The sequence below is a fragment of the Vulpes vulpes genome, chromosome 12 (assembly GCF_048418805.1).
Source record: "Vulpes vulpes isolate BD-2025 chromosome 12, VulVul3, whole genome shotgun sequence".
Taxonomy (NCBI): Eukaryota; Metazoa; Chordata; class Mammalia; order Carnivora; family Canidae; genus Vulpes; species Vulpes vulpes.
In genome coordinates, this window is record NC_132791.1 from 172000378 (window position 1) to 172028332 (window position 27955).

Genomic DNA, 27955 nt, shown 5'->3' on the forward strand with positions numbered 1-27955 from the left:
CGAGGGGCGGGCGGCGGCCCGGAGCGCTCGCTGCTGAGGCGCGGGGCGTGCGGGCGCCCGGGGCTGTGTGGCTGGGCCCGCGGCCTCTGGCGCCGGGAGTCTGCGTCCGAGCCTCGGCTCTTCCGCTGCGTGGCCATGGTAAGGTGTCCATCCCCAGTTTCTCCATCTGCAAAGTGCAGCGGCTGACTTCGTGTGAGCTCACGCGTGTGAGCGGCGGCGCGGCCCTGATGAGAGGCGCAGAGACCCGAGAAAGCGGGCCCTCAAGTAGAGCGCTTGGCCGCAGGCTGGGAGGAGAGGCGGCGGGCGGAGCCGGAGAGGTAACCCACAGGCCCGTGTTTTGCGGAGCCTCCTGGTCCGCGGTGACGGGGGTTGGCCTTGTCCCCGCAGGGGCTGGGAACTCTGAAAGGGCTTTGAGCAGCGTGTTTTGTGAAGATCACCCAGTGGAGGCGAGAGGAGGAGGAGGAGGGTGCTAAAGGAGAAGGATGCCTACGTAGTGCAAGACTTGAGGGCGCCGGCGTCCTAGATTGAGGGATGCTGTGGACGTGGATATTAGTGGGTGGCTTTACTTATTTAGGTTTTAAAAGATTTTATTAATGAGAGACAGAGAAAGGGAGGCAGAGGCACAAGCAGAGGGAGAAGCAGGCTCCCAGCGGGGAGCCGGATGCGGGACTCGATCCCAGGACCCTGGGGTCACGCTCACCACTGAGCCACCCACGTGGCTTTAAAACAAAACAAAACAAAACAAAACAAAACAAAACAACTGTGAGGGAGCCCAGGACAGTGTCCTGGTTGAGTAAGTGCTGGGATGGATGTTGGTACCTTCCAGACGGATAGGAAATGGCAGCCGTGTGGAGGGAGCCAGCTGCTCAGGTGCGACTAAGATCAGAGTTGTGACAGGAAGCAGCGCTGGCCTGAGGTTTCCCTGGAGGTTGAGGGCACACGGAAATGTGGGACGTGACCACCATCCTGGACAAACACTAGGTTGTTTGTACAACCTGATTGCACAAACATCAGTTGGTTTGTACAACTAATAAGCTCTTAAAGAATTGGCAATTCTTCTGAAGATTTAGCAATCAGAACCCAGGACCCAAGGAATGGTGTCAGCCTTTCAGAGAAGGTAGGAGGGGGTTTTCACTGGATCAGTTCAGTCTTTTCCTTCAGCCAACCAGAAAAGTCCAATAGCGAAGGCTTTGGAGTCACTGCAGGAGTAAGAGTATATGCCTATGGCAGAGTCATCTGCAGAAGAATAGATGCGGGAAAGGAAGTTAGTAGTGGAAGCTCTAGGCTTTCCCAGTTCCTTCTTCAAACTCCGCTCAGCATTTATGGGTGAAACGATAAAGATGTCTAGGATTGGCTTCAAAACAAAATGAAGGGATGGAGGGAAGCAGGGGAGGGTATGGATGAATCAGAAGTGCTGATGAGTTACTAATTGCCAAAGCGGGTTGTGGGTTCATGGAGTTTCATTGCACTAGCCTCTGTATTTTTGTGTATGTTGTAAAATGTCACAATAAAAGCAAAAAAGAAACAAAAACAAGATAAGCGGCTCAAACTTATCTTCTCCATGCTACCTGCCTAGTACCCTGGGGGTACTAGGTACACATGTCTCTCCAAGTTGTTGCTGTACTTTGAACATTGCTCTGACGGGTAACTCGTTATAAATGGGTTTATGTATCCATGTCCGCGGCTAGCTTGTATATTTTAGTGGCTCGATTTCCAGGTGCAAAGCACAGTGCCGGGCCTTAGAAGTGCTCACTCAACGTTGGATGGATGAAGAAGGACCAACAAAATTGTGAATACCGGGCACTTAATAAATGTTTTCTGAATTTTATCGTCTGTTTTTAGTTTTTGTCTTCATTCCCAACTCGCTTGTTGGGGTCAAAAATGACGTACATGACAAAGAAATAGTACTCTATATACAATATAGATATTTGGTAAATACTTATTAATTGCATGGAATGCTGGTCGACTCTTCAGCTATCAGTAGGTTCCAAAACAAAACAAAGTTCAAATAACAGAATCACCCTCAGGTGACCAGTTTCCCCGGAATGGGAGTGTTGCCTCAGTTGAAATTACCAGAGGTGACTGGGGATTAGTCAGGTAGGCTCTTCCTGGTAGAGGTGAACCTTCTCTGGCATTTTGACAGAAGGAAGGAAGGGGCAGGCTCTGCCCCACAGATCCTTCCTCCCATGCTCGGGCCCTCTTCTTTCCTTCCCTACAGCACCAGGATGAGTTTTCTTGGGGCACCTGAGCTGACCTCAACACTTTATTGCAAACCTAGCATCCTTTTGTCAACTCCCCTTTCAGGAAACCAAGATGATTTTCTGATTATCAGGGGATACCCAGGCAGAGAGCTGTAGACAGACCTGCACTGATCAGCAAAAAGGTAGTTGCTGGCTCTGAGGGTCACCTGTGCACCAGGCGGCTCATCAGCAGACCTTATATATGCTTTCAAACAGCCCCACTATTTGCAATATTTCCCAGTTGTCCACTCGCCTGAGTAACTCATCTTTCAAAACCAAGCTCAAACATGACCTTCAGGGAATCTGGGCAGCCTCTCAGGGGAGAGTCCCTGGGCTATGTCATGTTTCTGCTCTCCATGCTGCCCTTACTGCACTGTAATTAGCCGGTTCCTAAGCTAGTTTGCAAGAGCTTCTCCAAGGTAGGAGCTGTGTTGTGTTCACTCAGTGTTCCAAGGAACTTGCACAGTGCCTGGTACTTAATAGATGCCGCTTGAGTGCTTTTGCATAATTAGAGGTAGCAAGTTGGGTAAATGAGCACAGTAGGCAGGATGTAACAGTGGGGTTGGGGGATGATGGAGCTGAGGAACACTCTCTAGAGCAGGAGGCTGCCCCTTAGCTCTCGCTGATTGCTCCATGGGATAATGGGTAGTGGTGCCGCCAAATCCAGTGATTTTTCAAGAGATCTGTAAAATTCATGTCCGCATGTCAAATGTCTCAGTTTTTAACATTAGCCACTCCTTCCATTTGGGAGAAAAAGATGCATCATGGGTGTGCAGCCAGGATCTGGATTTAATTCATTTCCAGAGGTAATCCGAAAATCATCTTGGTTTCCTGAGAGGGGAGTTAACAATCAAAAAGATGCTAGGTTTGCAATAAAGTGCTGAGGTCAGCTCAGGTGCCCCAAGAAAACTCATCCTGGTGCTGTAGGGAAGGAAGGAAGAGGGCCGAGTGTGGGAGGAAAGATCTGTGGGGCAGAGCCTGCCCTCCTCCCATCAGCTGCAGGAGCCACTCCTGGTCAGACCTTGGACTGTTTTGTAGCCTTTCTTGTTGTTGCTCAAACTGAGCCACCCTTGATATTGTTTACAGCCATCAGAATGGTGTATTTGATGTTATTGTTTCCCTACATGACATAGATTTCAGATCTCAGCTATTGTGAAACCAGTAATTTGAGATCCAGTAGGCTCCCAACCGTTTCAGTCTCTGGTGACTCTAGTGGCTAAACAACGCCCCAGAGAAAGGATTTTCTTCTCCTCCTCCTTTTTCTTCTCCTTCTCCTTTTTGGTCTGAAGACTAAAAAGGATGTTCACAAGATATTAGAAATGGTCATTCATTCAACAAATATTATTCAGCATCTGCCATATGACACGTTGCAGATACAATGATGGTGAAAACAGACATAATTACCTCAGTGGTATCATTGTAGAGACGTCCTACCCTCTGTGCTTTTGTGATCATGGATCATTTTTACAGTCAAAAAAATTTTCCAGTTGCAAAAAAGGAAAAAAACAGCTTTATTTTGTTTTGAAAAATGAGCCCTCATAGAAGAGAAGAATCACCTTGGAGTTTGGGGTTTTGTTTTTTAATAAATGTTGGAAAGAGGAATGAGAGTCCTGCAAGAGAAATAATGCAAAGAAAGAACTTAATAGTTTGGAGGCTTTTTAGAAAACATTGACTCTCAGATTCAATTTATTGAAGAGAAAACTGATGCAAGATGAGTCAAGGACTCAGTCAAGGTCATACATGTGATCTCGTTGAAACAGAACACACAGGCCCGGAGCTTCTGCCTTCCAGCCCTGTAAGCTTTTCCATTACACTAGGTTGACTCTTTGTAAACATTAATTTGGTTGAGACAGTCTCTTCTGATTCATTTTAAGGCGGTCTTCGCATATTTTATGGGTAAATCTGTCATTTGTCCAAATCTATATATAGCTCCTTTCTTTCGGAAAATCTAAGCTCTTCCAAATTGCTGAGTCAGAGAGCATCTGAGTATTTATAACTTTTGAGAGTTGATTTCATATATTTACATAATATTCAGAGAAGTGTCTCAGAAACCAGTGAACTAATTAAGTTGTAATGAAGATAGTGACTGTTTCTGACCAAAGCACACTGTACTCCCCAGCACCCAGTACAGTACCTAACACACCGTAGGTACTCAAGAAGTATTTGCCGAGTAAGTGTTAGTAACTAGGGAGAACTGAGATTTTTTTCTGTCCGTAAGATGTCTGGCAGATGTTTTCTACAATTCCCTCACTGAACACCAAGCAAGAGCTTGCTAACAACTCCAAGTGAGTATCTAACGGCCATCTGCAACTAACATGTCAGAAATTCAACTCGTGGTTTACCCCTTAAACCTAATCATTCCCCAAATCAGTGGAAGCATCGTTCATTGATGGACTGAAGGACTGGAGGACATTAGGGACATCCTTGACCTCTTTCTCTCACACCCTTCTTACCAGCAAACCTTGCAGTTCTTCCTGCAGACAGTCTCCTGAATTCAGCCTCATCTTACAGCCTCTGGGAGTACCACCCTGATAGAGCCACTAATCAATGCCCCCTACCTAGACTCTAGCAATGGCCTCCCAGTTGGTCTCCTTGCTTTTTCTCTTGCCCCCTTATGAGTTCTTTCTCCCTATAAGCTAATCAGATCAAGTTGCTTCCCAGTGCAAAACCTTCTAATGACTTCCCTGTAGCTGATGAAGCCCTATGTGAACTTTATTTCCTCTGCGACCTCATTTCCTCCCACTGTCCTCTCCCTCAGTGTGCACTAACCAGGATGGTTCTTTTTGCTTTTCAACCAAGCCTCATATATGCCCACCTCAGGGCCTTTGCGCTGGCTGATTTCTGGGCCTGGAAGTCTCCTTCCTCGTGTTCTCATAGCTTGTCTTTCATTCTACTTAGATCAGAGCTTAAACATCAACTCCTCCAAAAGCCCTCCATTTAGCTAACTTCATTCTTCCTCACTGCATTTGATCACTATAGTTATATATGTTTAGTTTATTGTATGTTTGTTTATTGTATGTTTCCTCTGACTATCATATGGGTTTCATGAGGCCTGGTAGGAGCTTCCTATTTTATTCATCACTGTATCCTCAGCCTCTAAAATGATGCATGGAATATATTATGTGTGTAATAAATATACACTTATCAAAAGAAAGAAATGTAAAGAAGGAAGCTGGGGGGAAGGCAGGGCAACCTCCCTGAACCTTTTCATCCCTTGCTGTCTGACCTGACATTGCCAACGTAGAGGAAGATGAATTATCAAGAGTGACCCAAAGGACGCAAAATGAAACTTCCCAGATCTTAGGAGGTCACAGTATAACAGCTCTGGGCATAGGGTGTCCTAATAACTACTTTCAAACCAAGTTCCGTGCAAGAACCTTACCTTCCCCCTTCAAGCCACACCCTTTTGCACATCGTACCCTTTAAATGTAGTTTAGGTATTATATGTTTAAATACCTGAAAACATAAAAAATACTCAGTTTCTGCTCTTTTCCTAGGATTCTGGTCAATACACTGCTGAGTGTACAATGAACTCGTGTATCCTGCAGAATTTGCATTGTGTAAGTAATCCATCTGTTCCTCAGACCTGTTCAGATGTCTCATGTCATCTGAATTCCTTTAATTCATTGGATTTCATACCTGCCTGCCCTCTTTCTGCGACCCTTGGCGACCCTGGGGAAGTTACTGCAGTCTGTAACTTGGCATAGCCAGAGTAACTTCACAGAGCGGTCAGGAAGATTAAAGGAAAGGACTCCAGTGAAGTGGTGACAACAGGGCCTGGCTTGTGGTCAGTGCTCAGTAAATGCTAAGTGTTAGGTTGGTTGTCGCTGCCGCCTCCATCCTAATCCTGGTTTTCAGTTGCATCCTTGCCCATCTCAGGAATGATTAGCTTCTTTTCTCTCTTTTTTAAAGATTTGATTTATTTACTTAGAGCGTGGGTGGGCAGAAGGCAGAGGGAGAGGGAGAGAAAGAATCCCAAGTAAGCACATTCCGGGTGGAGCCCAGTATGGGGCTAGATCCCATGACCCTGAGATCATGACCTGAGCGGAAATCACGAGTCAGATGCTCAACTGAGCCCCCTAGGCACCTGAGGAATTAGCTTCTAGTTGACTTCCACACCAAAATCTAGTCTCTTTCCCTGTGCAGTCAGGGCCCCCACCCACCAGGTCCTCTGTGGATCTGGGTTGACAACCTCCCTGGGCTTTCTCCCTGATGCTGGGCTCTAGGTGGGCACAGCTGGTCTTCTCATATCCTCTAACACTCCCTTTTCCTGCTCCAGCTCTTAAAACACCCCATTCTAGTCCTTTTATTGTTTTAACATTTAAATTTATTTTTACGTTTTCTGAAATATGTCCGACCTCTTCTCCAGCAAGTTTTGAAACTAGCACTGTCGTATATTTATTATCAAACCATTTTTATTGAGGTATAACATACGGTAGAGTGCACTAATCTTAAGCATACAGCCCAGTGAATTGGTCCATATGAGCAGGCCTGTGGAATCACCAGCCAGATCAAGATAAAGGACATTTCCAGCAACCCAGAGGCTCCCATAGACCCATGTCCAGGCAACACCTCCCAGAGGAACCCACTGTCTGACTTCTGTCACTGATTGGTTTTTCCTGTTCTTGGACCTTTGTGTCCAGCGTGTTTCACTCACAGTGTCTTTTGAAATTCTTCTATTTTGTTGTTTATAGCACTCTCTCTCTCTCTCTCTCTCGCTCTCTCTCTCTCTCTCTCTATATATATATATATATTTTTTTTTTTTTTGTAAATGTGATTCATGGAGGAGCCAGTGTATGACTGGGCCACTATGTGTTTATACATTTTCCTGTTGATGGATGTTTGGATTGTTTCAGTTTGGGGCTATAACAGAAGCGCTGTTATGAACAACTCTTTGGGTGGCCTATTGGCACTTTTTTCTTGTGTCAATGTGCCAAAGAGTTGAATTGCTGGGTCATAGGGCAGGCATAGGTTCAGCTTTAGCAAATACTGCCAGACAGTTTTCCAGAGTGGTTGTACCAAATTATACTCTCACCCATCATGCATGAGAGTTCCAGTTGCTTTGCATCCCTCTGTAATTGGTGGTGTTGGTCTTTTAATTATACCCATTCTGGTGGGTGTGTGGTGGTATATGTACATATGTATGTATTTTAATATATGTCTATATGTATGCATGTGTATATATTTATTAAGTCCATGTGTATATGTATTAAATACATATATTTAAGTGCTTGTTTGAGTTGTGCTTCATTTTTAAAATTAGTTCTTCAAAGTGATATTTAGGAGTTCTTTAACGTATATGTGGGAACATACATTTTTTCACCCTCTCTGTGGCTTGGCTTTCACTCTCTAAATAGTATCTTTGATGAACAGACATTCTTAATTGTAATGAAGTTGAGTTTATCACTCTTTCCTTTTATGGCTAGTGCTTTTCATGTTCTGTTTGAAAATCTTTGTGACCACAATGCTATTTTCCTAAGGTTTCTTCTAGAAGCTTCTGTTTCCCTTTCACATTTAGGTCCATGATCCATCACCTCAGCTTACATGCATTTTCTTAAATCCAGCTCACAACTCAGTTCTTCAGAGATTCATTTATTTGTTCATGCTTGTAATCACTCATTCATCTGATTCTTCAAGTACCTAGATTTGCCTGACCCTTATGGGAGAAGAAAAGCAGTTAGAGTCAACATTTAAGGAACTTACTGGCCAATAGGGGAGAGGGGAGACTTGCACACACATAATATCTAGAAAGTAGTAATTTAGTTAGAAAATGTGATATGGGGACACCCGGATGGCTCAGTGGTTGAGTGTCTGCCTTCGGCCCATGGCGTGATCGTGGAGTCCCGGGATCAAGTCTCGCATCGGGTTCCCTGCATGGAGCCTGCTTCTCCCTCTGCCTATGTCTCTGCCTCTTTCTGTGTCTCTCATGAATAAATAAAATCTTAAAAAAAAATGTGATATGACCTGATTATTCTAATAGACCACCCAGAGTCATTTCCTCTCTGAACCTAGTAGACAGGTGCATTCCCCACATGCCGTGACCCCGTCTTTCTCATCCTTCATTGGTTCTGCCTTTCCTTCAGGTAGAAGTCCAAGTCCCTATGCCTGGTATTGAGGTATCCTTCCGCCCCCTCTTCATCTTCTAGATCCCCACCATCCTCATCCCAAACTCTTGCGCACACCCACCTGAATTCCCAAATAGAACAAGCTGTACTTCCCACCAGCTGTTTGCTTCTGCCTTTTCCTCCTTCCTGGGCTCCTTTTCCTATGACTGGTGCCTGAAGTATCACCTCTGTGAAGCCTCCCCTGGTTTCTCTCTCTCTCTCTCTCTCTCTCTCTCTCGCCTTGAAATCTCCCTCTGGAGTCAGATTGCTGGGTTTAAACCCTGCTTCTTACCACTTTCCAGCTCTGTGCCCCTGGGCATGTTCCTTAAAGTGCCTCTGAGCCTTACATTCCCCATGGGGAACAACTGTGGTTCCTGCACAATAAATACACTTATCCAGCTACAATGTTAAACACAGTACCTGGCCCATAGTAAGTGCTCAGCAAATGTTCACTTGAAAAATAGTCACACCAATCACACTAATGGCATTTGTCTGCTAACATACTGGTCTTTTCACTAGATGCGAGGTTTCTTGAAATTAGACATCACTTCCTTAATTTTTCCACAATTCCCACTTCTTGTGCCCATCCATGGAGTCGTCAGTGCAGTCCCCTGTGTGGAGAGCTTTTTGCCCATCACCCAAACTAACCTTAACAACAACCTGCAAGATAAGTATTAGGTTCTCCATGTTGTGGTTTAAAAAAACCAAGGCTCAGAGAGCTAAAAACTCCGTTCCACATTCCCTCAGCTGATTCATGGAGGAGCCAGGATTTTGACTCTGTTTTATTGCCAAGAGCCCTCCATCATGTACCCTTGCTTCTCATTGCATGGCGGGCACTAACAGAACTCAGTAAATATCTGATGAACAGAATTCAATCTAATAAACCTAGAACCTACCCGTGCTTGTCAGAAAGGGACATGGATTTATTTGTGCCACTGAAGTTGTGAATGTGGCCCTCAAAGGTCAAGCCATCAGAGACTGAGACTCTTCTGGCAAACTAGAGCAGGTGACTGCTTTCAACTTTTCCCTCTTGGGAAACACTCGTTTCGTCATCAATAATTTGTACTTTGCGACAGCAAGGTGTGCTCTCTAATTGACACAATGCTGTCTTTCCAGAGAAACAGGTTGTCACTTTTCACAAAATTTGTCCTATTTAATGACACTTTTTGTTTGGTGTTTAATTACCATTTCTTCTGTTGCTACAGTACAGTCCCAAGGTTTTAAAATGTTGTGCCAAGAGTCTTGGGAAGATCTTTTCCTGGCAGATTCTGGAAGCCTGGCCTTTCCAGCTCAATTGTAAATGTCTTGAGAGCAGTGATCACATCATATCCGACTGAATCTCCATGGTACCTGAACTTGGTTAGGCAGGCTTGCAATAAATATTTGCCAAATTCAGTATCTCTGTGCTTTTTCATGCTGCATGCTGGACTAGGCCTCAGGAGGGAGAAAGGAGGAATCAGATTCAGCTCTTGCCCTCCAGGAACTTCTAGTCCAATGCAGGAGATAAGTCTTGAAAATGAACAGCAAACATCTGACATGGAAAATGCAGTTTGGGATGCAGATTGTAGCAGAGCTACATGGGGGTAAACCCCCTTCCCAGAGCATTATTTGTACTTAAAGATTGCTGATAAATTCTTTGATGTTTAAACAATCAAAGGGCATATTATAGGGCATAATATGGAATGCACTATATAACATATGCATGCATTTTAAGGTAAAACACAGATTTTTTTAAAAAGATTTTATTTATTTATTCATGAGAGACTAGGCAGAGGGGAAAGCAGGCTCCCCTCAAGGAGCCCAATGCGGGACTCAATCCGGGATCCCAGGATCAGGACCTAAGCTGAAGGCAGATGCTCAACCACTGAGCCACATTTCAAGGTGCTATATTTGGTAGATTTGTCCTCCCGCCTTCCTTCTGGGAGCTAGCTCCCCTCTCCTCTGCCTTCAGGAGTATTTCGATGGTTGATGATGGTGAGCACTGCCATTGCAGCAGTCAGAATTAGGCTTTTAATTGGGCTCTGCTCTATCACTTTCTAGATTTTGAGTAACCTGAGCTTTCTGAACCTCGGTTTATTCGAGATTTTTAAAAAGCTTCTGTCACATACATGGTAGCTTTTATGCATGTTGTGAGGAAGCAGAGATTTATGGGATGGATGGATGGCAGGCAGGCAGGCATAGGAAACAAGTCAGTTTTTTGCCTCGTAGCAAAAAAAAAAAGTACATATTTTCTTTATCATCAATACTTTGTGATTCTACAGCATTTGTACCCTCAAAGAATTTTCATACTCATAAAAATCAAAGAAAGTAGAGCAATCCCAATTCTACTTGTAAGAAGAAGTGGGGCCTTAAGAAATGCCCAGAGCCTTACAAAAATTGAGACTGGCTAACTTGAGATTTTAACCAGTGCTTGGTTCAGCATCTTTAACACAATAGCTTGGGGACTTATTAGGGGGTAGGGGTGGTTAGAAGGGGGCATGCCTTTCCTCCCGGAGCTGTGTGTAGCCTGTTAATTTGGGCTATTTGTCATGAGTCACAGAATCACAGAATCCTCATGGCTGGGGCCCAAAGTTCTCCTCTTTTCCTATGGAGAAGCTGATTCAAGCAATAGACTCTACTCTCCTTAAGAACATATATTTACACAAGAGTTCATATGCAGTTGCAGGAAGCTCATGGACACCCTGAAGCCCCTCCACCATGCCCCCTCAGGTGCTCAGGACCTCTCTACAGCCAGCCTCTTAAGCTTGACCAACTACAGAAACACAAACTCATTATCTCCAGGAAGACTAGTTAGAAACAGTATAACTCAACAAATCCCAGCAACTTCAGCCAGGGACCACTTACCTTCCCATCTCTGTATCATCTGAATTCTCAAAAGTTTGCCCTTCAGTAAATATCTAAAGCCAAACCATCCATTGCCCTCCCAGACTTTTGCAAGTCTTGGTAGAGATAAGAATTGAGGTTATATGTATTTTAGAGATCAAAATTGCCAGTGTGCTAATGGAACGGGGTGGAGACCATGAATAGGATAATACATAGCTTGCCTAGAATCGATTGGCCTCACCACAGGCAATGCCTTCATTGTTATGAAAGCCACGATCAACCACAGAAGATAAAGAACTAGATTCACAGCTGACAGAAACTTGGTGAGGCCATGCAGGTCATATATTCATTCAACACTCATGTACTGAGCACTGGCTATGTGCCCAGGACTGCTCTAGGCCTCTAGGAGACATAGGAGATGAAAACAGAAAAGTCCTTGCCCTGAAAGTAATCATTGAGTTTCTATTCCATTGAGGAAGATGGACAAATACCATGAACTATAATAAACACGTAAATTTTACAGTGTGCTAGAAGGCCAAAAGTGCTTTGGGGAAAATGAAGTTAAAAGGGATAAAGGGATCAGGAGTGTGTGTGATGACGGAGTTAAAGAGTTACAGTGTTAAGTTGGGGTCAGGAAATCCACACTGAAGGGGAGAATTGAGCAGGTTCTGAAGTCGAGGAGGCCATGTGTGCTACCGTGGTCATTCCTGGAGGGGCCGAGCCAGGTGATGCTGGTGGCACTGTTCAATGTCTAGCATTTGTGCATTCATGCAGCAGGTATTTACTGAATACATTAGGAGCTAGGTGCTTGGGGTAGCTGGATAATAGTCTCCAAAGATATCCAGGTCCTAATCCTTGGAATCTGTGAATATCACCTAGATGGCAAAGGAACTTTGCAGATGTCATAAAGTTAAGGATTTTAGATAGGAAGGGTATCCTGTGTTATCTGGTGTGCTCTAAATGTAACTGTAAGTGTCCTAAGAAGAGGGAGGTAGGAGGAGATTTTGACTGCAGATGGAGGAACGTGATGGGACACTGAAGCAGGGGACGAAGGAGGAGGTGGTGTGAGATCCCAAGCCAGGGGATGAGAAAGCTGGAAGAGGCAAGGAAACAGACTCTCCTTTGCAGTCTCCAGAAGGAAGCTGCCCTTCTGCACCTTGATTTTATTCCTGTAAGACTCATTTTGGACTTCTGACCTCCAGAACTGTAAGAATAAATCTGTGTTGCTTACATCATCATGGTTGTGGTGATTTCTTCCAGCAGCTATATAGAAAACAATCCAATGTTATTTCAGACAAGGATATAGTGATGAACCAAACCGATAAAAATCCCTGCTGTGTACACTCCCCGTTCTTGACCACTGAACCTGTGCCTGACTGGCCTGTGCCCTTGGTATGTAGTATCCCCAATTAGTTGTCACATCAACCCCAGGAGATGGCTGTTTGAACTGAAACCAAGTAACTCAGAGACCCTGCTCTCTAACCATCGTAATTGTGTTCTGCCCATGCCCAATTAGACAATTTGTTGTTCAGTGGCTATTTGGGCCATGCCAACAATCTGCTTATGTCATTTCTGATGCCACTGGCCAGCAGGGTGGACTGGAACACTCTGGTGCCTGGGAGGCTGACCCTTTGTTCTTTCACCACAGCAGGAGGAAGGCCTTGCTCAGAGAGAGGAAAATCATCCTTCATTCAAGAGTTTATGAGTAGCAGCCACTGCTTGAATTGCCCACATAACCTCAGCTAACTCAGATGGTGGTAAGTGGCAGGCACATCTCCTAAGGACTTTAAGAACACTGATTTATTTAATCCTCACTGTAGCCCTGTGAGCTACATTCTGTTACTATCCTCATTCCATGGATGAGGAAAGAGAAGCATAAAGAAGTTAAATAATCTATCCACTTTGTCCCAGGCACTGTACTAAATCCTGAACGTGGAAAAGTGAGTAAAATTCAGGCAATAAAAGTAGTGGTTAAGAATTTGGACTCTGGAGTCCATTTGCCAAAGAAGAAATTTTAAAAATTACATAAATTGGACTTCATCAAAATTTTAAAACTTTTGTACTTCAAGGCATCATCAAGAAAATAAAGACTACCCACAAAATGGGAAAAAAATATTACAAATCATATATTTGATAAGAGATTTACATCCATAATATATAAAGAACTCTTAACAAATGAACAATAAAAAGACAAATACCCCAGTTTATTTATTTTTTATTTTTTTTTAATTAATTTTTATTGGTGTTCAATTTAATACCCCAGTTTAAAAATGTCAAGAGAATGGTGCATGGGTGGCTCAGTTGGTTAAGGGTTCAACTCTTGATCTCAGCTCAGGTCTTGGATCTCAGGGTTGTGAGTTCAAGCCCCTGTCAGGCTCCACAATGGGCATGGAGCCTATTTTTAAAAAAAATGGCAAAAAAAAAAAAATGGCAAAAGACTTGAGTAGGTATTTCTCCAAAGAAGACATACACATGGCCAGTATGGAAGCATATGGAAGGATATTCAACATCATTAGTTATTAGGAAAATGCAAATCAAAACCACAAGATACCACTTCATTGTATCGAGGACAGCTAAAATAAAAACAGCAGACAATAACATGTTAGGAAGGATGTGGACAGATGGAAACTCTCATATATGTCTGGTGGAATGTAAAATGGTGCAGCCACTTTGAAAAGCTGCTAGGCAGTTCCTCAAAATGTTAAACACAGTTATATGACACAGCAATTTCACTCCTAGGAATATATGTAAGAGGAATGAAAACGTATGTCCACATAATGTTCATAGCAGCATTATTCACAATAGCCAAAGAGAGGAAACAGCCCAGATGTCTATCACCTGATGAATGGATAGACAAAATGTGGGCTATTCATACAATGGAATATTATTTGGCCACAAAAAGAATGAAGTGTTGATTTATGCAACAGCATAAACAAACCTTGAAAACATGCTAAGTGAAAGCAGTCACAAAAACTCCATACCTTGTGTGATTCAATTTATATGAAATGTCCACAGCAGACAAATCCACAGAGACAGAAAGCAGATTTGAGTTGTCTTGAATTGGGGTGGGGACACAGAAGGTGGAGAGACTGCTAATGCAGACAGGGTTTCTTTCTGGGGTGATGACAATGTTCTAAAATTAGACCATGGTGTTTGTTACACAGCACTGAATATACAAAAACCACTTAATTGTGTATTTTATGAGTGAATTTTAAAATTTTTATTTAAATGTATATGAACAAATTTCATGGTATGTGAGTTTGATCTTAAAAAAGTATTATTATGAAGAATGACTATCAGGGCACCTGGGTGGCTCAGATGGTTAAGCATCCAACTCTTCATTTTGGCTTAGGGTCATGATTTCAGTTTGTGAGACTGAGCCCTGTGTCAGGCTCTGTGCTGAGGAGTCTGCTGGAGATTCTCTCTCTTTGCCTCTGCCCCCACCCCCATGCCTGCTCCCTCTTTCTCTCTCTCTTTCTAAATAAATCCATAAAATATTTTAAAAAATAAATAGAAGAATGACTATCAGTCCTTGATTGTCCTCGAAGAGGCCACTGGAGATTTCTGTTTAGATAGTGCCAGTTCCATTTCTTACAGATAAATTGGGGATCTGGCCCAAACCTGTCTTCTCTGCGCAGTTTATACCCCATGGTTCAAGTTTTTTAAATTTGCCAACTTCTCTCCTGATTCCAAGCCTCGACACAGGACTGTTTCTTTATCCAGATCACCCATTTCCCCTGGTTCCCTACTGCCATCCTTCCCGTATGAGCTATCCCAGGTTTTCAGGGCAGCATTGGGCACCCCCTGAGGTGTTCCTTTTTCTTACCACCATTTCCCTGAATCGTGTTGGGTGTTTCCCTGGTGATGTGTCCTTCACTGTGCCATATGTTCCCTGAGGACAGCTGAGGTTGTGCTCAGCATTAAATGCCAACACAATTTTGGTAATCACTGAATGGATGAATGAATGAGTGAAGTGAATATAGACCTGGAAAAGTGGGAGCATCTGCACGGAGTGGAAAGATATGGAGGAGATGGAATAGAGAAGAGGAGAAAGGGAGGATTTGGATGAAAGCTATATTACCAAGTACCCCCCTTTTCTATGACCTATAGCCGCTTTGACCCTGTGAGCCTCTTGGATTCTATAAAGGCTTCTCAGTTCCTCTGAATCAACCAAAACCTTAGGTCTTTCAAAGAACACCTCAAATGTTGTTTTTCTACTCTTTGGCTCAGAAATACCACGTTGGGGATCTAGTCAAAGAAAATTGCAATAATAAGCAGTTGAATAGAGCGGGGGCGAAGGGTAAGCTCTAGAAATGTGTGTGCAAAGTTACTAATCTGGCATTATTTATAATAGTAAAAAATTGGAAGCAACCTAAATATCCAGTGGTAGGATAGTATACATCATGCCATGTCCCAAAGATGAAATGATGTGCTCCCATTAGAAGAATTCAGTACTTTGAGAAAATACCTGTATCGTACGTTCAGTGAGAGAAGCAAGTTATAAACTGGGGTAGGTTACTGGTGGGTAGCTTACCAATTGCTACTCTAAGCTGTGCACAAAAATATCTTAAACTGAAAAAAAAAAAAACCCACCAGAATGATTTCAGGAGTTTTCTCTTGATAGTAGGATTATGGGTGTCTTTCCCATTTCTTTTTTAATGTAACCAGGTATTTGATGAATATATATGATTTTTATAATCAGACAAAAAAATAACCTAATTCTCTCACTCTTTCAACTGCTCTTTCTTGGGGAAGTCACTCTCCATCTGCTTTGTTCAGTCAACCCACACCTGTCCCCAAATCCTTTTCCTGAGCTACACTATCAGCCTGCAAGGACCAGCACTTTGTCAGGGGCTCCATCCACACACTGAGGCAGCGCCTGAAGATGCACTCCTCCAGGGAAGCCTTTCCTGATCACCAAAAGGAAAGAAGACTGGCTCATCCCCACCCTGCCCAAACACAGTGCTTTCACATCTCTCTCTGCTCACCTTGTCCAAGAAGGCTGGACAAGCCTCCAAGACGCTGGTGCTTGACCTCAAGGGACTCTTTCCTGACGTGGCCCAGCAGCTGGTGCAGTCAGGTGTGTGTATGTGTCTGTGTCTGCACCTGGTGGCTGATCCAAACTTCTAGAAGGAAGTTGAGGTAGAAGCCACAGGTCTCATCCCTGTTGGGTGATGAGGAAGATGGTAATGACTCTTCTGACTGCATGTCCTGATTTGCCATGGGTAAGACTTCTGTTGGCCATTTTAAAACCGCCCAAACAGTCTTTAAACAACTTAAGAAGTGATCAAAGGTGTTTGGACTTAACCTGGACCAGCAACGTTCTCAATGGAGTCAGCTCCGTGACTTTGGTTGGGAGGAAACAAATGTGAACCAGTAATGCAGATGTAGCTCGAAAGCACTGAGATGTTTCCTAAGTTGATCTGTCCCAAGTATACATCCAGCTTATTCCTGAATTGGAATCAAATTAGAAAAACCTCTGAAGGAAAAAGTGGGTGAGCAGACGTTTGAGGGCTTACCAAGTACCTGACACATCTCAGAGCACTTGTGAAATGCTGTGGATTTATGAAAGCAATAAACAGGTCTGTGTGATTGATTGTTCCCGTCGCACTTCCTGGTCACATGTCACACCCACATGAAGCATAACAAGGAAGACTCAGAGAGGGTAAGACGGAGGTCTCGTGCCTTCAAGACAGGCACATGCGTCTTAGCTCCCATGGCATTTTGGGCTGATTACCCTGGCCTATGTGTAATGAGACACGACAGAGTTAAGGATCAAGATAAATCAGGTATTGTCATCGACCTTTGGTGTTTTTGAGACTGAGAAAGAAAGATTTGGTGTGCCAGGCTTCCTCATCAGTCTGGTATCTCACCTGTCATCTTAAACACGGTAAACAAACCACAGACATATTTTTCTTCCTTGCAGAACTGCACCCTTTTTCGTGAGTAGGTCTGGATACTGTTTGGCAATTGCAGTTGAGTAGAATGGGGGTGGGGAAGTGTTCGATTCCACCCTCTTCTCAAATACCTGAAGTAGAGTAATGAGTAGGTGTCACATTTGTCACCTCTTTTCCACTCCTACTATCTGCATGCAGACCTTAATCATGTTTTCCTTAGGCCACCATAGCTGACATTTCCTTCCAATTGATCTCATGAAGGCTGGAGGTGCTGGGACACCCAGAGGGAGCAAGATGCTCTTCATTCTGCCATCGCCGGGGGTCAGAGGCGTGGGATCTATAAGCCAACAGTGAAATGGAAATGCTGGGATGGGAGAAAGGATTTGAGGAACCAATAGGGAAAGAGAACGGGGAGGGATCATGGATGGCAGGGAGAGGAATCTGCTTGGGGACTCTTGGGTGCTGTCACTGGATTCCATGTGAACGGTCTTCCTTATCTTCCCAGGAGATCACTAGGAAATACCCATTTCTTGGTGGTACATTATCAACCAACAATCTGTTTATTGAAGGAATTCACTCGTGCATTCACTCAGCGAATATTGAGAGCCTGTTATGCACCAGGTGGTGTTCTAGGTACTGAAGATACAGTAGTGAACAAAAACACTCAACACAGAACAACATGGATGAATCTCCAAGCAGTTCTGCTATGAAAAGTCAACCCCCGAAAGCTAATACTGGTGATTCCATTTATAGAAAAATTTTGAAATGGCAACATTTTAGAAATGGTGGTTGCCAGGACTTAGGGATGGGGTGAGGGGTGGTTCATGGTGGGAGAAAGTTGGTATTGTGGTAAAAAAGCACCATACGGAATCCTTGTGTTGACATGCTATTCAGTATCTTGACTATGAGGGTGGATACAAGAACTTACACATGATAAAATCACATAGAGCTAAACACACACACCAATGAGTACAAGTAAAACTGTGGAGATGTGAAAAAGATCTGTGGGTTGAATCAATGTCAGTATCTTCTTGGTTGCAATAGTGTACTATAATGCTACTATTGGGAAAACTGGGTAAAGTCCATGCAGGATCTCTTTTGTATTATTTCTTAGAACTGTACATGGATCTATAATTATTCCAATAAAAATGTCCAAAAACAACCCCCCCAAAAAAACCCAGCTCCCAGACCTGATGGAGCCTACATTTGAGTGGGAGCTAAGTGTGGCTTCGTGGTGGCCACAGGTTAAAAGCCAAGACCACACTCAGAGGTCTACCCCTTCTGGGTTATTCCATGTCCTCAAGACATGTCATTGGATCCCTACTGGTGACCGAAGGAAATCCAGACTTAGGGTAGGAGGCAGATACAGAATAAGGGTGGACTCCCAGCTCCCCTGACCCTGTGACATGGGCATGTTGGAATTATCCAGTCTGCCTTTGGGTCTCTAAACCAGGCACCCATTAGACTAAAGGTGGGACTCAACTATCCATGGAGCTCCCAGTGCTCATGTGAGACCCTTCGTGGCTTATTCCCCACTTCTGCCATCCCCACCACCAACCTGCTTTCACCTCTGTGCAAACACTTGGTCCATCCTGGCAGCACATTCAGCTTGCAGAACCTACTTTCCCATACAGATACTAGCATGGCTCACTGCCCTAGTTCTCACCATTAGGCAAGAACTCCTCATGCCAGCCCTGGGCCTTGATCCTAGATTCTAGCCCCCTAGCCATGGCTAGAAGTGAGTGTCCAGCCCCTTAACCCCCTCCTGCAAAGGGGAATGCACACACCATTGCTGTCCCAGTGGTTGTACAATGGGGCATCTAGCTGGCTACAAACTGTCCAGCTCTATTTTATTGCCTTAGAAGAACTTCAGAGGAAAGAAGCCACATAAAAATTAAATAAGGTTGGAACAGATTTTAAAGTTTTTATTATTTTATATCATGCCATGCCTTGCATGGAATGACCACAAAGCACTCTGCCTTCCTGGCCACATAATTTACTAACAGGGCTCGGTGGAGAAAGCTAGGACTCTCAGATGCACAATCTAGTCTCCTGGAAAGAGGGAAAGAAGGGGTGGCAGGACGGAGCAGCGAAAAATACTTACTTGTCTCTTCTTTGACAAGTCAGTGGTTGCTTATTCTAAGAAGGATGATTATATGACTTAATACAATTTCTGGTCATTGTTATTATAATAAAGGAAAAAGGCTTTCTTAGAAGTGCTTGAGCTAATCAATAAATATTTGATCCACTTTTAAACAAGGTTTTTATGGCCAAAATAAGTTGAAAGAAAAGATACTGACAAGCACACTATTTCCATACCTTCGTCTCAAAGCAACCACAGAAAGAATAAGTGCAAAACGAAATGAAGGATGTCCCCTTCACCCAGAGAAGAAGCAACCCTGGAGTCCTTCTTCCCGGGGAGGGGCCCAGGCCCCAGCCCAGTCAGATCTGTGGGGTCGCGTGGCAGTCCAGAGCCCTGTCCCGCTCTTCCTGGGAAGGGGCCTGCTTCCCGGTGTTGCAGTCTGTGTCCGGGATGAATAGCCCATGGAGATCCAGGTGCATCTCTACATCAATAGATGCACGGGCTAATTCTGTAAAACTTTTGGCATCCAGAATAAGTAGAAAAGGCAGCTTTTGGGGATCAGTAGAGACGATGGCTGATAAGATAATCCCTTTGGGGAAACAAAGAGAGACACCTTGTAAAAGTGCACACTTGAACTTCCTTTAGCTGGAGGGCTAAGTCTCTCAGCTATGTCTCCCTGTCCTCTTTAAGTATAGAATCAAAATAAAAGGAAAACAAATTTGAGATTCTGTGTGAGAAGGGAGAGGCCAGGGAACTAGGAATCAGAAGACTTGGTTCCAGCCCTGCCAGGGCCAGTCCCTCTGCCTCTCCCAACCTTAGTCCATTCATCTGCAGAGTAGGGATTATCCTCCCTACTCCCACAGGGTTACGGAGAGAATCTCTTGTATGGGGAACAATGAAAGCTTTTTGGAAAGTATTGCATATGTTGGAGAATGGTTATTTGGCTATTATTTAGAAAGTCTGATTATAGAGAATCAGTTTAGATGCTGTATTTAGGCTAATATATGGCACTTAACTAAACTCAGACTGGCTGCACTCAATGGCATTTGAATGAGCCCAACTCACTTTATGCACATGCAGCACGCTAGTAGCTTCAGCCCTCCCCTCTATAAAATGGATGTGTGTGTGTGTGTGTGTGTGTGCGCGCGCACGTGCGTGTATATGTGTTCTAAGGACTCACTCTATATAGGATTAAATGAAATAAATGCCCATAAACTTCCTCCCAAGGCCTCCTGGGTCTCAGGATGATTGGCTTAGATTAAAATCCTAACTCTGTAGGCACAGTGTGTGTGGCCTTGTAAGTGACATCATTCCCTCAGCCTCTCCTTTGGTGAAGACATTGCTACTCCCTGCCCACAAGAGAATGTAGGGGAAGCCCTGGTCCAGCCCAGTGGGAGGCCAGCTTCAGCAGGAGGTGCTTCCCCCCATCCCCTACCTCTGAGGTGACAGTAACGTGGGGTCCCCCGCTTGGTGTGCCATACCACGCCACACATGGCCAGTAGGTAGACAGGACCCAGGCAGAAAACCACTCCTCACTGAGGGAAGCACCTGGCAAGCTCAGTGGGGCAGCCCCACCCATGGTTCTAGTTGCCCTCCTTAGCATCCCCAGGAGTATATGCATTTACAGGTGCTCCATGCAGAAGACACATGCTTAGAGATAGTTAAGAATTCTCTCCCAGCCATTGCAATGAATTTTAAAGTGGAAAGGAACTGGGCTTTTGTGTAATGAATAATTTAATGTCTCCCACAGGGAGGTCTGAGCTTTGCTCCTGGAAAGTGACCTCTAAGCCCCTATACTGTCCTCCCTCAGAAGAGTGTCTTTATTTACCTGGGGCCAGCCTGATAATCTGTCCTCACAAAGTGATTTAGATGTCAGTTTGACCTCCAGAGAGGCTGAAGGCTGAAGGTCAGCCACATGGCCAACCAACCATGTCTACATGACCAAGCCCCTAAAAAGCTCTGCCTTCCTGGCTTGGAGGAGCTTCCTTGGTTGGTGATACCGCATGGATATTGTTGAAGGAGTTGGGGTGGGCCATGACCTCCAGGGACAACCAGATACTTCATGCACACAATTCTCCTGGATTCTGTCCCATGAGCATCTTTTCTTTCAATCTGCATCCTTTCACTCGATAAACTGTAACCATGAGTAACAGTAGTTTTTAGTGTATTCTGTGCATCCCTCTGTCGAAACCCAGGGTGGTCTTGGGGCTGCTCAACTTGTAGTTGGTGTCAGAAGTGAGGGTGCTTTGAGGGACTCCTTAACCTCACAGCTTTGGACTCGGACAGACCTGGGTTTCAAAGCCTGGTTCCACCAGCTATGTGCTGTGGGGGTCGTGGAGGGAGGTCACTGCCCCCCAAATGATGTCTCTGTTTGAGGGGTGATTGCAAGTAGAGCACAGCAGGCAGGCTCCCTTTCCTGGAGTCTTACCATCATCCTCGTCCTTGGCACCCGGTGTGGGTACAAACAGGGGTTCTGCTGGCCAGCAGTGTTCCTGTCCCCATTTTAAGGATGACTTTGTGAGTACATCATATTTCAGTATCTATACATCCAAAGAGGAGAGACACATGAGTGACCTGTTGGAAAGCAGGCTCATTCCCTGGGAACAGATGACATCAATGCCCACAAAGAGAGGATTAAGCCCCTCCAGTGTAGACTCCAAGTGACATCTACTTAGGATCAGCGGCAGAAATGAAAGCAGCTAGCTTCTTCCTCCTCCATCTTTAAGCAAAGGTCCTCCTGCCCATCCCCCCCCCCCCCCCCCCACATAACTGACACTACATACTGAAGTTTTAAAAATAAAAATCCTGAATTTATCTAGTATTTGGAGCTACGTTGCAATTTTTACATGTGTTACATAAACTAATGTATTCGATGCAAACATTTAAAGTGTAATACTATCCTTTTGTTGTTTTAAAAGTGCAAGTCCCTGGATTTCTCTTAATCCTTAATAGACCTGTTTCCCCTTAGGATGTGAGATTAGTGGGGAGTGGCTTGGGTGTGTGTGTGTGTGCCTGTATTTATGTGTGTGTGTGAACCTTAAGTTTTTGCTTTGTACATTTCTGCACTGCTTGCATTTTTGAGAAAAGATATTCCATTTATTATTAAAAATGAAAACATTAAAGACAAGTGATGTCTGTATACTCAGCATAGTTTCTGGGATACAGTAAGTGTCCAACAAATGGTAACAAGTAACAAAATAAATGCTTTAAGTTTCAGCCCTCTGCTTGAAAGGGTGAGTTCCTTCAGGCAGGGACTGGGATCACTCTGTTCACTTCCTAGCCTCACTGCTGCCATGTTGTAGCACATGGTCGGTGCTCAATAAAATGTATTGAATAAAGAAATCAGTGGATAAACTACAGCTGTGACTTCTTTGCTGAGCTTCTGTCCATCAGGTATGGCTGCCTCTCTTGGATGACTCATCATTGCTTCCATTGTATACTGTCCCAACTGGACTTCACTCTCTGATATGCTCCAAAGGGACCTCCCTTTTCTGTTCAAGGTCACCCAGTCTGAGAACCTAGGGTTCAGCTTTGCAGGCAGACACAGTCATTGTAGGGAGCACGAGCCCAAGTCACATAGGGATCGGTACCTTGGTTGGGATGGGACTCCACTGAACTTCAGCAGCAAAGACATAGCGGTATCGCTTCCCATTGTGAGCATAATTGATCCGAGGCAGCTCTAAACCTGGAGAGAATGACACCGCTGATGAAGCCCCCGTCACTGAGGACTGGGAGCATCCACCCTTCATGCTATGTTGGGCATCCTGTCCACAAAAACCACTCCCAATCCAGGATCCCTGAACTGGCTTCAGGCCCTGGATTAGATCAAGGTTGGTAACAGGGCAGGGGGAGGGAACCTCTGATAATTACCCTGGCTCTATTAGAAGGTTCAGGAGCAAGGAAAGATAGACCTAGTTTTTTGTGTATAAGCATCTTTAATTATCCAAGATAGAAATCAAAAAGAATTGCATGATTAAAATCAGAGGCTACTGCAATTTTTTTAAAGCTCTTTTAAAAAAAAGTACTCATGTATGCATGCACATGTATGAGGGTGTGGAAAAAAACTTCTAAAGCTGTGGAAAGGGGTGTCCATGGGGAATAAATAAATCTGGGGAATTAATATAATAACCTAAGTAAAACTAATGTTTACGAAGAAATTTAATAACACGGGAAAGTGTCCATAAGACAAAGTATAAAAGGCTAGTTACAGAATTATCTCTACTATGTTACAAATGTAGAGAAAATTGCTAGGATAATAATTTCCTTGTAGTTTATGATTTATATTGTACACTGTACAAATTATAATAAATTTTTGTTATGCCTATTACTTTTGTAATAAAAAAAATACCTTAAAATTTTGTCCATGTGCATGTATACATATATGCCTGTCTTGTCAAATTAAATTTCTGAGTGCTAAAATGAAAATCACTCCCCTTCCCCCGCTCTTATGGAATATTTCAGGCAGTTAGAGCCAACTGCTGATGAAAATGTCCAAGAAAAGAGGAAGCAGGCATGGAAAATCTGCCACACAGAGGCCTCCTAAAACGGATGCAAGGCATGAGTAGTGATTAGGATCAAGGGAAGTGCAGGGGAATGGCCTATTTTTTTTTAAAGATTTTATTTATTTATTCATGAGAGACACACACAGAGAGAGAGAGAGAGAGAGAGAGAGAGGCAGAGACACAGGCAGAGGGAGAAGCAGGCCCCATGCAGGGAGCCCGATATTGGACTCGATCCTGGGACTCCAGGATCACGCCCTGAGCTGAAGGCAGATGCTAAACCGCTGAGCCACCCAGGCATCCTGGAAATGGCCTATTGAGGTAGAAGATGTCCAGTCCCACAGACAAATAATCATGAAAGTTCCAAGAAGACAGGTCACAGTGACCATGAGCAGGAAGGACCACCCATATACTGAAATCAGAAAAAGGTGCCCACAATTGGCTCCAGAATAGGTCTGAGACTTCGCATGGTGCTCCTGGGCCTCAAACCTGGTCTGGAGACCACCCTCCTCCCCTTTACCTCCACCCTGTAAATGACCAGCCTCAGGTACTTGGTTAAGTAAAATAGTAAAATTCATCCCTGTGAATTTTGTGAGGCTCCTGAAACCATGCTCTTGAAGAATCTTCAGGAAATGGGGAAATTCCCAGGCTATATTCATTAAGTGGAAGAAGCCATTTCAGAATATTCAAGATGGTATGGTACGTACACATTTTGTAAAACTATAAATGCAGAGGTTAAGGGTTTTTGAGTCTAAGAGACATGCATTCAGATCCTGGCTCTGCTCCCTGTCTTTGGGAAAGTTATGGTATTATCTTCAGCTTTGCTGTCCTCAGCTCTGAAGCAAAAATGACACATGCTGACACCTGCCTCCCAGAGAAGTTCTCCCACAACTTTTACCTTGTGCTGGACTCTCACTATGGGCCAGGCCCTTGGAGCAAACTCATCTAATGTCCAAAGATAACAGGGTGAGACTGTCGGGGTGAGGTCTGGGAAGCTCTAGAAGAGGGCCTGACACATGCCAAGCAACCCATACACTACAGAAAGATGATGCGTATTTCCAAAGAGTTGTCATGGGTGGAGGGATTCGGAGGGATTTACCTATTGCCATGCTTTTCAGCACTGCCCAAGACTGCCACAATAAGCAAGAAGTCTCTCCTCAGATACAAAAAAGACCATAATGTTTTAAGCTTCCATCTACCCACACAATGTGCCAGGTGAGTGGGGATGCAAGTTGATCCCTTAAGAACTGAGGCCAAGATCTATATATTCACTTGTAAAGACTCCCAGTGCCTGGGGTTCCACAGATTCTGTTGTATAGCAGTGGTTCTTATGTGCAAATCTGGGGTTGTCCAACAAAGTCTCTAGGATGGTGTCCTTCCAGATGCCTGAACCTGGCATGGGGCAGCCAACATGGGGAGCAAAGCAGAGCCACGCCTGGCCACCCTCTGGCTGAGTGTCCTGTACAGCCCATTCATTCCACACCTGTGTTGAGCAGAGACCCCTCTAAGCCATACTTCTGTCACATACTGGTGATAACACCGAGCACAGAAACATGGTCCCTGCCTCACAGGCTTATATTCTAGGGCAGTGGTTCTCCATCAGGGTGATGGTGCCCCCACCAGACACTGGCAATGTCTGGACAGGTTTTTGGCTGTTCCAATTCAGGGTGTCGGTGCTACAGGCATCTGGTGGATCAAGACCAGGGATGCTGGTCAATATCCTACAGTGCCCAGGATGACCCCCGGCACAAAGCATGACCCAAACCCCAAATATCAGGTGTGCCCAGGTTGAGAAGCCCTGCTCTCATGGGTGCAACTTTTATTGGAGGGGTTTACATTCTGTGGGGGGCATACCTTTCCAAGCCATCTCCTCCTCCGTAAAATGGGGCTGATGGCTTCTATTCTGTAGGATATTCTGAAAGTGTAGAAGTAGAAATGCAAACACACTGTCCCTGTTCAGTAAGTGAGCATTCAATAAATCAGAGTGTTTATAGAGGCCAGCCATGAAAGTCACCCGATCCAATGACCACCCCCACCCCTGGCCACCCTCTGGCTGAGTGCCTTTCTGGGAGGTGTTTGAAGATAAATGAAAGAGAACTGTCCCCAAATGCTTTCCACTGGGGCACCTCAAGAGCCTTCCTGTTTGTCCCTTGTCTGTATGCATCAGAAGGAGGTACAGAGAGGCCTCAGGAATTCACAAAAGCCTGCCTCTTCCCTAAGCATCTACTATATTTTTTTATTTTTGTATATTCTTTTATTGGAGTTCGATTTGCCAGCATATAGCATATCACCCAGTGCTCATCCCATCAAGTGCCCCCCTCAGTGCCTGTCACCCAGTCACCCCAACCCCCTGCCCACCTCCCCTTCCACTACCCCTTGTTCATTTCCCAGAGTTAGGAGTCTCTCATGTTTGTCACCCTCTCCAATTTTTCTCACTCATTTTCTCTCCTTTCCCTTATGCATAGAAAGAGGATGCATTTTACCTTCATAAAGCAACTCCGGCTGGCAGTAGACTTGGTCATCCTTTTCCTTCAGGGCTCTTGCTGTTGTAGATGCCAGTTTGATTAGATTTGAGCCCACCTCTGCATTCTGAAAGAATCAGTTTAAAAAAAACCCGAAAACTGGTTATCCAGAGCAGACACTTGCTTTACTGAATATGTTATAAAAAGTGCTTCGGTGGATGTCATCTTGTTCTGGCCTCACATGAGCCACAGGAAGCAGCCAGCATATTGTCGGTATTTTTTACTCTTATTCTCAGAGACAGCATAGCTATGGGGGTAGGATGGGTCTCTAAACTCCTGGCTCTTTTCTCCTAGCTTATCTTTCACAGGTGAAATTAATGTACTGGTAGGTTCTCACTTTTTAAATACTGACTGATTCACTTGTATAAGGCTGCATCAGTCATTAAAGGGATGTTTATAAAGAGTTCATAATGACATGGGAAATGCTCATGATAGAATCCTGAGAAAAGCAGTAAATTGCATACGCTGTCTGAGCTTAATCAGGCTAAAAAAAAAAAAAAAAAAAAAAAAAAAAAAAAAACTTACACCTAAAAGAGCCTGAGGGAAATACACCAGTTATTAACAAGACAGCAGGCAGTGGGATTATGGGGACTTTTTTTTCTGTGTTCATCTGTATTTTCGGGATTTTCTCCTATGAAAATGTACCATTGCTGAATGAAGACAGGCAATAAATAACTGCTTGGAGTGAAAGGTCTAGGGAGGGCATACCTTGGTTTCAACTTACAGGCTTTGTTCAGGGCCTTACCATTGTCATTGTAATCCAGGAGAGGGACTTAAAACAATTGATTAAACATTTATTGGGCTTCTATTGCTCCCTGTTTCCAGCTATGGGGCTTCGAGCAAGTGACTTAGTAAAGCTGAAGTTCTGTGGCCTCATCTGTGTAAGGTATAGTAGATGCCTCATGCAAAGAGTGTATGCGTCTCCAAAGTATTGTGCAGAATAAATAATCCATACAAATGGTTTACAAGAGGGCCTGATTAACAGTCAGTACTAAATAAATGTTAGCTGCAGTTGAAAATGTTTTTAAAGATTTGAGAGAGAGCGGATGTGCATGCAAGTGGTGTGCATGCGAGTGGGAGGGGCAGAGGGAGATGGAAAATCTCAAGCAGACCCCGTGCTCAGCGAGGAGCCCAACAAAGGGCTCAATCTCACGACCCTGAGATCATGACCTGAGCCAAAACCAAGAGTCATATACTTAATCGACTGCACCACCCAGGTGCCCCTACATCGTTTTTATTATTTTTTTATTATTATGTTACTACCACTGAGGGGAGTGCAGGTTAGGCAATATAGGAGGAGAAATAAGACCGAGTCCCTGTTTTCATGGAGTTTACAGGGTGAGAATTATTGTTATGGCTGACTTCTTCTCATTTAAACTCTTTTCTACTTTCCAAATTTTCCAAAAAAGGATTTTATCATTAAAAGATACCTATTCAGGGGCACCTGGGTGGCTCAGTCAGTGAAGCGTCTGCCTTTGGCTCAGGTCATGATTCCAGGGTCCTACTTCTTCTCCCTTCACCTTCCACTCTCCCTTGCTTGTGTGTCTGTGCACACTCTCTGTCAAATAAATAAATAAAATCTTAAAAAAAAAATAAAGGAAACCTATTTGAATGACAGCATCAGGCAGCCTGGGTGGCTCAGCAGTTTAGCGCCGCCTTCATCCCTAGGCATGATCCTGGAGACCCGGGATCGAGTCCCACATCAGGCTCCCTGCATGGAGCCTGCCTCTCTCTCTCTGCGTCTCTCATGAATAAATAAATAAAATCTTAAAAAAAAATAATAAAGG

At 44.2% G+C, this 27955-nt stretch overlaps 1 protein-coding gene and 1 long non-coding RNA gene across 2 annotated transcripts in view; one reads left to right on the forward strand and one right to left on the reverse strand.

The window, feature by feature from the left end:
* The first annotated feature begins 4 nt into the window (after positions 1-4).
* On the forward strand, positions 5-16759 carry LOC140594794 (uncharacterized). The gene is made up of 4 exons (XR_011996113.1): positions 5-138; positions 5738-5800; positions 12816-12924; positions 15923-16759. It is a non-coding gene; the product is annotated as an uncharacterized lncRNA (long non-coding RNA).
* A 2204-nt stretch (positions 16760-18963) lies between these two features.
* BCO1 (beta-carotene oxygenase 1) overlaps positions 18964-27955 on the reverse strand; it is a 38846-nt gene continuing 29854 nt past the window's right edge. The window contains exons 8-11 of the mRNA XM_025988588.2: positions 26130-26235; positions 22738-22832; positions 21576-21687; positions 18964-19736 (exon numbers count right to left, since the gene is read on the reverse strand). Of these exons, the coding sequence (XP_025844373.2) occupies positions 19507-19736; positions 21576-21687; positions 22738-22832; positions 26130-26235 (543 nt within the window). The 3' untranslated portion in view covers positions 18964-19506. The remainder of the gene's footprint in view (positions 19737-21575; positions 21688-22737; positions 22833-26129; positions 26236-27955) is intronic.